The 12,773-nt window shown below is 32.3% G+C and overlaps 1 protein-coding gene across 3 annotated transcripts in view; it reads left to right on the plus strand.

Annotated features, from left to right (window-relative positions):
• Window positions 1-2,255: 2,255 nt before the first annotated feature.
• The window catches only part of LOC127709890 (long-chain-fatty-acid--CoA ligase 1-like), a 69,260-nt gene continuing 58,742 nt past the window's right edge, over window positions 2,256-12,773 (plus strand). For all 3 annotated transcript variants that reach the window (XR_007985847.1, XM_052215569.1, XM_052215570.1), the window contains exons 1-2: window positions 2,256-2,341; window positions 8,423-8,575. Coding sequence is in view for 2 of the 3 variants with exons in the window: in XM_052215569.1 (XP_052071529.1) it covers window positions 8,423-8,575 (153 nt within the window). In the remaining variant the exon portion in view is untranslated. The remainder of the gene's footprint in view (window positions 2,342-8,422; window positions 8,576-12,773) is intronic.

The raw sequence follows: 12,773 nt of genomic DNA on the forward strand, positions 1-12,773 counted from the left end.
TTTAGTTAAAGTAAGTTCTATTGGGTAAATTTCGGTAGTATAATTAGAGAACTCTGGATTATTTAATGAAAAAATATCATCTAGATAACGGAATGTATTGTTGAATGTATCAACCAAATGTAACAATGACGTGTCTTTACTGAGTTTGGTCATAAAATGAGATTCATAGCAATACAGGAATAAATCTACTATTAAAGGGGCACAGTTAGTGCCCATAGGAATACCTACTACTTGTCGATATACACTTTATGATTTGTTTAGGAATACAGAAATGTCTTCAGTTTCTTGAAAAAGTAGGAAATAAATTTATGATTTAAATTTTTCAAGAAATCAACATGAATTTCTGCACAAAAAAATCATATGCGTATATAGGAAATAAATAATACACTTAATTTCAATATTTATTTACAAATAATGAATTGTCAGTAAAGATATGTAATAAAAATATTTCATGTTAACCATAAAAAACTGAACACATTTGGGTGCGTTTAGCATTATAAATTTCATCAAAATCGGTCCACAAATTAGTTCTTGACAATGTGTTTTATTTGACCTTGACCTCATTTTCACAGGTTCATTGCTCATTGTTAAGTTTTTGTGTTTTGGTGTGTTTTTCTAATACTGCATGCAGTAGGTCAACTCTATTTGGTGTATGGATATATTTTTATGATGGACATGTCAGTCTGGAAGGTTTTATTTGACCTTGACCTCATTTTCACGGTTCATTGCTCAATGTTAAGTTTTTGTGTTTTGGTCTGTTTTTCTAATACTGTATGCAGTAGGTCAACTATATTTTGTGTATGGAAATATTCTAAGATGTACATGTCAGTCTGGCAGGTTTTATTTGACCTTGATCTCATTTTCATGGTTAATTGCTCAATGTTAAGTTTTTGTGTTTTGGTCTGTTTTTCTAATACTGTATGGAGTAGGTCAACTATATTTGGTGTGGAAATATTTTACGATGTACATGTCAGTCTGGCAGGTTTTATTTGACCTTGACCTCATTTTCATGGTTCATTGCTCAATGTTGTTTTTTTTTTTGGTCTGTTTTTTTCTAATACTGTATGCAGTAGGTCAACTATATTTGGTGTATGGAAATATTTTACAATGTACATGTCAGTCTGGCAGGTTTTATTTGACCTTGACCTCATTTTCATGGTTCATTGCTCAATATTAAGTTTTCGTGTTTTGGTCTGTTTTTCTAATACTGTATGCAGTAGGTCAACTATATTTGGTGTATCGGAAATATTTTACGATGCACATGTCAGTCTGGCAGGTATCATATTTGACCTTCACCTCATTTTCATTGTTTATTTTGTTTCTTAGATACTCTAAGCAATAGATCAACTATATTTGATGCATGGAATGATTTTAAGGTATGTCTGTCTGGCAGGGTTCATCTGACCTTGACTTCATTTTCATGGTTCATTGGTCAATATAGAATTTCCATGGTTTGGTCTGTTTCTTTTATACTATTAGCAATAGGTCATCTATATTCTGTGTATGGAATTATTGTATTAAAAGTGTACATGTATTTCTGCCTTGGTTTATCTGACCTTGACCTCATTTTCTTGGATTGTTAATGTTAGGGAGCTACCATTTGATTTTTATGGGGGGTAGGATGAACAATTTTGTCCTGCATTTTATTTAGTTGTAATCTCTGTCCTTCCTTTTTATTTTTCACTCTATTCGGTCCTGCCTTTTTTTATAATAGGGGGCTAGGATGAAAAATTTTGTCCTGCATTTTTTTTTAAACTGTAATCTCTGTCCTGCCTTTTTATTTTTCACTCTATTCGGTCCTGCCTTTTTTGTTTTAGTTTATCCTGTCTTTTTTTTACCTAAATTGTCGTCCTGACTTTTTTTTTTGCAAATGACTCATCCTGCCTGTTTTTTTACACAAAACTCCTGTCCTGTCTATTTTTTTCAAATTTCATCCTAGCCCCTCCATAAAAATCAAATGGTAGCACCCTTAGTTTATCCTGACTTTTTTTACATAAATTGTCATCCTTAAATTATAGAGTGAAAAATAAAAAGGCAGGACAGAGATTACAACTAGAAATAAAATCAAATGGTAGCTCCCTTAGAGCAGACGATCAGTAGTGGGATGAATTCTTAAATTTCAGGTACGACTTCATTATTAATTAATTATTACGGAAATATTACATGATTGGTCGGACAGCAATCAAGATTTTATAGACTTCCCGCCAAATACTGGTTTCCGAAGAATTTTGTTTTGTTACCGTAAACTGCTATTTAGTACCAGTAAAATGTGACACTGAGATAAACATTGGCCAAAGTCCACCGTTGTTGATCACAGACTGCTGTCCAGGACTCTTAAAACGTAAATTGACACATCAACGAAAATAATCATATATTAGTAAGGTGTCTTACACTGTCAACGTATATTTGTTCCGCCTAACAGAAGTTCCACTGGAGACTTTGTTATAAACAATGTCATATTCCTGTTGGAACAAATATTCTATACCATTTATTCCGTTAGGAACAAATACTGTAATATTTATTCCTGTGGAAATAGTATTCCAGAATATTTTTTCCTTTTGGAACTTATATTATGAAGGAACTTCTATTCCGTGACAACACATGGCCATGGGATGGGATAACCCTAGTCGACTAGGATAACCCCTATTGCCAGTTTTGGGAAAAATTGCAGTGTCAAGACCGATTTTCGTATTTGGTCGCTTAGTGCCAGGACTGATATGTTAGTGTAATAGCCCCAGCTCAGTGGGTAGGCATTAAATAAGGAAATTGCTTTGGACACTGCATGCAGTCTTCACACTTAACCACAGGCACAGCAGCAGCAGCCCAGGCTTGCAAAATTGCTTTCTGGCCTGTAAAAATCATCTCTATTGGCCAAATGAATCTTACTAAAATTTTCCAAATATTGAGCTCCGATCCTGAAAATTTAAAAGTTAACTAGGCAATGAATCCAGGATAAGGTTGCGATTAATCCATTTTGTATGTTTTGGGATAATTTTCATACATGTGCAGGATTGATTTAGTTATTAGGTCGCCCACAGTATGCGGAAAAGCGCATCTATATGATAAAAACGTGTCAGGAATCCAGGATTTTGTTTGGCCCTCTCTGAATGAAGGAGACTCTCAGCTGGCAGCTTTCATGTTAATGTTTTTATATATCAAGACAGGTTAATCCTGAGCTTATTCTGAATGATTAATGGAAGATATTTTATTGATAGTATGCTGTTTTACAACACTGTCCCAGGCTAAGGGAAGAGATGAACGCTCACAAACAACTTTAACCTTGCCACATTCTTTATGTGCCGTTCTCAAATCAGGAGCCTGTTGTACAGTGTTTGTCATTTGTTCATTTCTGTCATATTTGTGTTTTATAAATTGTTTTGTTTTAAATTATGTCAATAGTTTTCTTGTTTGAATTGTTTCACATTGGCTTTGAACTACATATATGGCAGATTTTACAATAAAAAGGAAGTATTGCTTTTTTGTATCCATCAAAAAAGGTATTGCTGAAACTGTGAAACAGAGTGTGAAATGAAGTAATGCATTATTTTATTTAATAAAAGGTGTCTTTCTGAGTAAATAAAAATAAAAATCACCCTGTGTTTATGTTTTTTGTTAGAATTAGTGGGTTTTCAATTTCAAAATATTGGACATTGAATAGACATTGTGACCTACTTGACTGACATCTAGCTTATTTGGAGTGGAATTTTAAAGTATTATTTTTAAGTGGAGCCTAATAACATGGACTTATATTTTAATAAAAAGTATTCTTTTGTGTTTTAATTATAATTCTAAGGCACATTTTTATTGGTAAAGGCTAAAAAAGGTAATTTAATAATATTATTGCGAACGTCACATCTTTTTCGTCCATTGTGGTATGTTACGATCGCAATTTATTTGTTGGTTCTCAGACGGCCCGTTGTTATTTTTAACTCGGGTTTTATAAATAATTGATATAAATAGCAATCACATTAAATTTTGATGACGAAAGGGGGTCAAAGGACTTTCGGAATCAATATCATTGGCTGTTTTAGTTTTTGCGAACGTTACTGCTCTACGTTTCCGTCCAAATCAATGTCACGTGAGCAATATATATTTAGATCTGTAACTCTCCTGTATAGGAGTTACGATATCGCCCTTTGCAGAAATGGATGCGGAGCCGGTTCCCTCACATAATGGGAAAGCAAAGAAGGTAAGTTGTCTGTTATATCGTTACACGAGGTCCTTTATTGTATTCCGTCCATCAAAAAGACATTCGCAACAAAACGTTGAATCAAGTAATGTCATTTAAATGTCACATTAAGAAACTTTTGTTTTGGTTTTTCATCTCCCAACGAGATTTGACCATATTTTACGTACAGTTGAGTCTTCTAGTTCATCAAAATACATTTCTTTTAATAATTTGATGCGAACGGTATAACATGGACAGATTTTTATGTAGCGATCGTTACTTTGGGACAGTATATTGTTGATGTGATGTTATATAAGAAAATTAAAACAGTCTAATATAGTAATGAAGGGGCGCTCATTACTATATATATTTGAAGGTAATAGTCTTTCCTTTTCGAAGAGCTTCATACCACATCTTCTATTTTTATAATAACAACTTAGTTCATTAATTGCCAAAATTAGTCCAGTTCTTAAAATTGTCAAAATTGGCATAAAAGTCATTGCTCACTGACAAATTTACCAAATGGTAAACATACATTTGATTTTCAGGGGTATCTTAGCATAATCTCGGGTAATCATTAAAAGAAGATGGTAACTTGAACTGTTCTAGCTATAATTAATGATGACAACATATCTTTAATTACCATATATACTGAAAGCATTCGGCAAAAAACTATGTCTTGATTGAAGTAAATTTGAAGGCAGTACTTCAATACATTTTAAAAATTTTAATAGTTGTTCATTTTTTAAATTGTATTCATATACCAGTAATATTTTCAATTTATTTTCTTTCAGATGCAGTCCTCCAGAACTAACAGAGACGATAATTTTTTCAAACATTAAAATATTTTTAAGCTTCTTAGTCTAGGCAGTATTTTCGACTTTTGAATGCAAATGCATCATGAATTAAATGGGCAAAGCAAGGTGTTCTGAAGACTACAAAAGACTTTCTTTACCAAAATCCATGGTGAAAGTCATTGAGGCATTGATCACTATGGTATTTCCATCTTCACTGCGAATTGATTTGAAATTGTTCATTCTTATGTTGTTTGATGTTTCTTGGTAGACATTACATGGGCATTTTGGCTTGTGCTTCATAAATAATCCATATCCCCCTTCTGTTTTGAGTGCCAAAGGTTGCAGGTTAAATTCGTAGCCAGATAAAATAAGACATTAAAATTGGGTCTTTGCTGCTTCTCATCCAAGCCAAAAGCATCTAGGAGTAAAAGCAAAGGTCAGCTTACAGAGGCAACAGAGTCTGTATAATACATGTGTCTTTGTGGAAAATCCATCTAAGCGTGTCGGTCTAGTACAAAGCAGAGATCATATTACATCAACTTGTTCTCGTCCTGATGTGCACATACTAGGTTGACACTGGACGTTAAACAATAATTAATCCATCCATCCATAAAATCTGGTGTGTCAGTCTGGTACAAAGAACAGTTCTTATTGCATTTGGTACTCATATCATATCAACATCTCAGTTCACGACTAAAGATATGAACAGATCTAGAAGAATCATTCAGTTACATCTGAAAACTTTTTCGATAAAGATATCATGAATCTTATTTTTCACCTCCTGTAACAATTTTGGCCCTATTTAGTGCGACCCATCTAGATAGCAAATTTTCTTAATGTATTACTGAAGAAGATGTTGCTAATGTTACTATTACAAATTGGTTTCTTGTGTATTCATTTGATACAAAGTAAACCTGCCAATGACATTCTGTATATTTAGATATTCTAAACCAGACTGTACAATTTAATTACTCAAAGCATTTATAAAGCACGACTGTGTGCATACATTTTATTTTTTAAAGATGCTGTTGCTAATGTGACATGTCCAAATGTCGCTAACGTTAATCATTTTTGTCTCCGTCACATTAGCAACAGCCTTAATTCAAAACATGTTTTCTTTTAAGAATCTGGCACAAATTAAACTAGTAAAAAGTAAATATTGGCAACACATGCAACTTTATACTTATTCAATTCTTTTTACTGTGTATTAGATGTCATTTACTTTGAAAAACATAAACTTTTGTCCCATTTTCCATATGTCACATGTCCATCATCTTAAACATATTTTTTTTCCACTAATATATTAGAAATAGTAATGTGAAAGATGCTGAATATCTTCCTAAACCCTTTACCTTTCAGAATTTATTTTGGTTTTATTGCTGGTTAAAGGCTTTAAACCAAAATTAATGAAATTTTGGACCAGGGTGCAAAAGGAGAAAATGTGGGTATCCTGTTTCCTTGGCAACCATTCAATAATCTCTTACATTATTTACTCCTTTTTTGAAGAATTATGATCTACTGATAATAAATTTTCAGAAAATATAATTTTTTTTCGTGTAATGCCTTCTTTAATTATTTATCATGGAAGTAGGAGGCAGAACACAATACTGTAAAATCTGCCTTATATATAGCTGTCAGTGCCTACAAGTACTTTTATATCGGTGCTTTTTGTCTATTTTTAGTTGTTTATTTTTGCTTCATAGGGACTTATTTAAGTTATTAGAATCATGGATTATTTATCCATTCTACACTTTTCAACAAATATTTCTGCACAGTATGGGCTCTAGGCATTTTTATACGACCGCTAAAAAAAATCGCATATTGGTATCACGGCGGCGGCAGCATCAGAAGACATTTGGTTTCCGGACAATAACTAGTTTAAGTGTATGGATCTCCATGAAATTAAACAAAAAGTTCAATACCTCAAAAGAAAGGACGGGATTGTTTATGGGGGTGATGGTCCCAACCGTTTAGGAATTAGGGGCCAAAAAGTGGCCAAAACAAGCATTTTTCTAGTTTCAGTTTTCTAGTACCACAAGGTTTAATACCACAAGTAGAAGGTTGGGATTCATTTTGGGGGTAATTGCCCAAACCTTTCAGGAATTAGTGGCCAAAAAGGGTCTAAAGCAAGCATTTTTCTAGTTTTCAGACAATAACTTGTGTTTAAGTGTATGGATGTCTCTTAATTTGTACCACATTTTAGAAAAAGAAAATTCTCTTCAAATATTTTTTTTTTAGGGGGGGTCAATTTTTTTTTCCTCAAGATTTCAGAAATTGTCAATTTTTCTAAAGAAAAAAATTGGGGGTCACAATTTATTTTGCAAATGCTTTGTATATAGTCTGAAAACAGATTTACTAAGTATTGAGCAACAGCACAGTGTGTTGCACAACAGCAAGAAATTTTCAATTGAATATAAATTCAAATCATACAACCAATTTCAAGTTCTTTGACTGCATTTATTCTGTGTCAGAAACCTATAATGTGTCAAATATTTAATTACAATTCAAATTCAGACCTGTATCAAGCTTGAATATTGTGTCCATTTTTGCCGCAACTGTTTAGGGTTGGACCTCTGCGGTCGTATCCAGCTGCGCTCGACGAAGCAGTTTATTGTTTATGTTAGTGTTTTTTTTTTCTGAAACTGTCAAATTAGTCGCAATTTTACTTTAAGGAAGCATAAGCTAGTGAATAGGTTAGCAATACGTTTACATTAAAAGCAATGTTATGTTCAACCACAAAAAGGGCAAATAAAATTTCGGTGCAATCAAAAGTAAAATGTTAGATCCCCTTGGGAACTGCATTATTTTGTATTGGTATTGAAATTGGTAATTGAAAATGTCCCTTTTTGGAGAAATGTGAGACACAAATTCTTCTTACATTTTATTTCCAATTGTCATTGTACATGAAAGTATTCATTTTTAATTATAGGAATAAATGAAACAGTATATGATAGTCAGAAGTCAAAATATTCAGATAACTTGAGGATAAATAAACAAACTTTTGAAATTAAAAGAGTCTGGACTTGAATAATATACTTGATTCCAATCATTATCTTTCCGTCAAAGTGTTTGGTTTTAGGTGACGTTATTTGACGTCATTTGTGTGTTTGTTGGACAAAAAATCTACGTCAATACGTTGAGCTAAGGGATGAATATTCTAATTGGGATAACTTCCTTATGACTGCTTCAATAAATGTTTTTGATAAAATTAATATATTTCTTTAGGCAGGGTTGGATTATGTACATGATGTACATAAGAATAAAGACGGGTGTTTGAAAAATGTCAACCAGTCGCAATTACTTTATCAGTTCAAAGATGCATTGATCGAGTTATAATTAACCTATAAAACGTTCAAATGACGTGAGAAATCAGAGTATAGTAAAAGAGTATTCGATAATGGAAATGATATGGATCAAACATATTGAGTTAAAAATTTTTTATCTTGTTTATTTTCAGATGCAGCATTTAAGAGATACTGGAGGTGCATTAGGTGTAACATTAGGGGCTGTGACAGCTGTTACAGCGGCTGCCGCCACTTATTACATTGCCACACGACCAGAGCCACTTATACCACCTATAGATATAAATGACCAGGCTAACATCTTAGAGGTAAACATAATAAAATCTTTAAAAAATTCTAATTAACACATTCTAACTACCCAGACAGAATTTCATGCTAAAGAGCAATTTTCAACACCCACAGGTTTGTGCTATGATTTATTGGTAGAAGGAATACACTTTGTGTTTTAAATTTTATAGCAGCTTATCCATGCAATTTCATTGATTGATTGATTGTTGGTTGCTTAACGTCCAGTAGCAAATATTTCATGCATGTTCAGGACAATGTGCAAATTCAGTCAAAGTATTTAGTTTACATGTAGCAAGTTAGTTTAAACAATATTTTATTCGAATAAATCAATACATAGTATACAAATCTGATACATGAAATAAACAGGATTCAGAAACAAGCAAAAATGCTTTTAAAGGGAAAATTCGCGATTTTTTACTTATCATCTTATTATGTTCATAATACCATAAAAAACATATTCACCAAGTTTTATCTGGATATGAACACTAATAAAGAAGAAAATTGGGAATTATTAATTTTATTTATTCGAACTTCCTGACTTCTGTGAAGTAGTTTAAGTCTTTTTGCATGCCGGGAGTGGATTAATCTCATTTTAAGTCTTGTTCGTTAATCATCTTATAACACGATTTAAAGCACATCGACGACTTTTGGCGTAGCTATTAACCAAATAATAATTCAGAAAGAAAAGTGATCAGCCGTGCAACTTTTAAAATTAAATTGCACCTTTTATATTTTAAGGATTTCTGATATGATTATAGTAATAAAAGTATATCATACAATAGAATGTTTTTATGATTTTTTTTCCGACGGATATGTTGAACAAACATATATAACTGATAGTGTAATAAAAATGCATGTTTGTATTCTCACCTATTACTTCAGTCGACCGGGATTTGTCTTACTATACAAATCCTTGCTTCAGTCTAGTACTGTGTAAATACAATGCATGTGTATTATAATGACACCACCTGGTAAAGGCGTGGTTAAACTCACGGTTATTAAAAGATTAGCATTATGTAATTTTAATCTTTTGATCTTCACAAGAGTTTTGTTTGGCCTCAAGGGTTCACCGTTGTAAGTATGAAAAACATTGGGGAAAAAAAAGGATAAAACAGAAGTGCAGGTTTGAGACAGGATATTTTTTTTAATTATTTGGGGAGGAATATGGTGGCAAAATAACTGAATCGCCGTTATATATATTTTAATATTTTGCGTTAGCTCAATTTTTTAATAAATAGGTGATCAATTTGTTGTAACATCGAAATTCTGAATGACTTTCAATTAAATAATTTTATAGATAAAAATGGCTCACGAAAAGGAGCGTATAAATCAAAACTGTACTATTTCAAATAATCATCGGTAACCTTGAATATTTATTTAAATGTGCAGAGAAAATTATCAGTTAGATTAATATAATTGGTCCGTCCAAAGCGATCTACATTTACCTAATCGGGAATGCCCTGATTAAAATATTCTAAATCTCACAACGTATAAATTCTTTAGCTATTTGACCAACGATGTTTTAAAAAATTAACAGAATCAATCTAACATCAGCTTTCCTTTTTTGAATGGAGAAAGACCGGCAGAATCAATTTTCAATGTGCTTTATATCTTGTACCTTTGCAAGACTTATCATTTATTCATAAACCCACTCTAAACCAGAGACATATATGCGTCTGTTTAAACTGAAAAGAATACTCCTAAAACGGACAAGCAGTATATTCTTTAAATTTCTGTGATTTAATACCAAGAAAGAAAAAAAATCCTGAAATTAATTTGATACTCAATATTTTTCCTGGAAAATATTCACATCCTCATTCGGTCTGAAAAAAGATAAGAATTTGGTATACAGAACATGCAGAAGTGTGAATGTCATAAAACCTAATTGTTATATCAGAAACCATTATAAATGAGAACCTGTATACGTAAGACCTCATGGGACGTCAACTAAGATCACCTAACCACATACAGGTAATATACAAGTAGCTCTGTTATACCAAGAAATGTCAAGGTTAATCACTACTGATACAGAATGTACCAATGCAAAGAAAATTCTGATGATTGTGAAGCATGACCATTCATGATTTTAGAGGCGTCTTAGGTGGGGGATTGCCGGAACGATTTAATTTAAATTCTGACTAGATTTTTTTTTCTCAATTTAAATCACTGAACTAAAAAAAAAGAGGAAAACTACGTCCAAGAACAGAATTCTTCTTGTAAATTCATAAATACACCGTTCTTATTTTGTAACTTTCAATAGACATGAACTCCAACCAACCCCCCCCCCAAACCTGGGAACAGTATATCTTACAATGTTTATATTCCTGCCAAAATAACAAAAATGGAGAAAAAGAAAGAGATGATGAACGGTAAATCACATCAGATTCAGATATTTATATAGTTGATTGTCGTTAGCTAGAGATGTATACATGTCTCTGCGTTAACTTATAAAAATAACAGGAAAGTATAAACTTGAAATAGATTTATGATGAATAATATGCAACTGCGACACCCCTTTTTATCACAGCGTACATGCATGTATTTAAATGACTGTCCGTTATTTCGATTAAGAATGACAATCGTACGTAAAATCCTATAGTTCATGGTGAGACTTTTTGTACCAGATATGCGACTTTTCGTATTTATATTTTCTCTTATATTACTCTCATTTGATATTTTATGCATTAGTGCAATATTGGGAATGGTTTATTACCACCACAAGCTAACTAAATAAATTAATCAACCCTCTAGCTGACCGAACGTTAATACAACTACTATCAGTCTATCCGCAGTGAAGTTTCTTTATTTCTTCAAATAGGCTTTTTGGGGATCATTAGTGTACGTTCAGTGGCATATATATTACATGCATGTCGGAACAGGAAAATTGACATCAGGTACACCGGTACTTTTAGAACCATGTTCACATTATTATACATTATACCCAACAATTGTGATGATGACGAATTTCTTAAACTGTTCAAAATAATCTTACTGAAAAATAAATCTGTGATTTTACTATGTCCATAACTTCGATGAACCAAAGCAAGTTAGATATCGAACTGTATTTAAATCAGATTGGTTCTGGATGTTTCTCTGGTATATTCAATTTACATGTATATATTCTAAATTGCGACTATCTATAGTTCCGTAACTTTCTATCTAGGCGTATAAACCAATGATCGACAAGTGCGTACATTTTGTTAAATCAATATTTGTATGTTTCAAAATGTCCATACTTATTGACAACGAGTATATACTTACATTTTTGCCCAATTTACCCTTGGAAAATATGTAAATAGATTTTTTATTTTATCACATCTTTTTTTTGGAATCATTTCGATTTTCATAAATATCATTCTTTACACCAGAAATGTTATTTATAAACAAGCGTATGAGTTTAGTAATGACTAGTATATCACTATCGGACACGCAAGACAAAGATGTATATTACACCTGATAGTTTCAAAATGGAAAGTTACCGGCAAGTTAGTCGGCCGTGTACACTGATCAATACCCTCAGAATTGAAGTGATGCACGAACTTGCTTTATGTAATTGTGTAATAAGAGTTTTAAAGCCCGACAGGAAATCGCTTGAATACCTGGACGTGTCACCTCACAATACCTCTGGGATTTCTTTAGCCATGCTAGTGATCAGATAAGGGAAGGTCCGAATTTATTTAAATAAGTTTATTACATAAAAGAATTATGAACAAACTAGATTTTCGAAAACAATTTTACACGGAACACTTATTTATGACTTTGAACTTTGACTATTGACTAATTTCCATTAAAATTTCTTGTTTCAAAAACTTAGTTAAAAAAAAACAGTTTGAAAACACTAGTTATTTAAAAAAAAATATATAATTACTTTTTCCGTATCAAGTTAGTTAGGAAAGGTTGCACAACCATGTCTATTATAATCTTTTTTTGACCCGGGAAACTGTTTATGCTTTCCTTGTCGGATAAAACAACCGTACGCTTGACAAGATATATACACTCAATTACGGCTGCGTTAGGTTACTGCTTGTTTTGGTCCTTTGTGGTTTATAGATATATCGTGGTCTCTATCAGGGAGGATGTCAAAATGGCCGCATGCGGAGAATTGATACTCTAAATTTAAAATCGATGGTGATCTCTTATCTAGCAGAATAAAACTTTAATATTTATGAATTTGTGCTTTTTTATACATAATGAACATAATATCAATTTTTCATTTTT

The sequence above is a fragment of the Mytilus californianus genome, unplaced genomic scaffold (genome assembly GCF_021869535.1).
Source record: "Mytilus californianus isolate M0D057914Y unplaced genomic scaffold, xbMytCali1.0.p SCAF_7, whole genome shotgun sequence".
NCBI classification, from domain to species: Eukaryota; Metazoa; Mollusca; class Bivalvia; order Mytilida; family Mytilidae; genus Mytilus; species Mytilus californianus.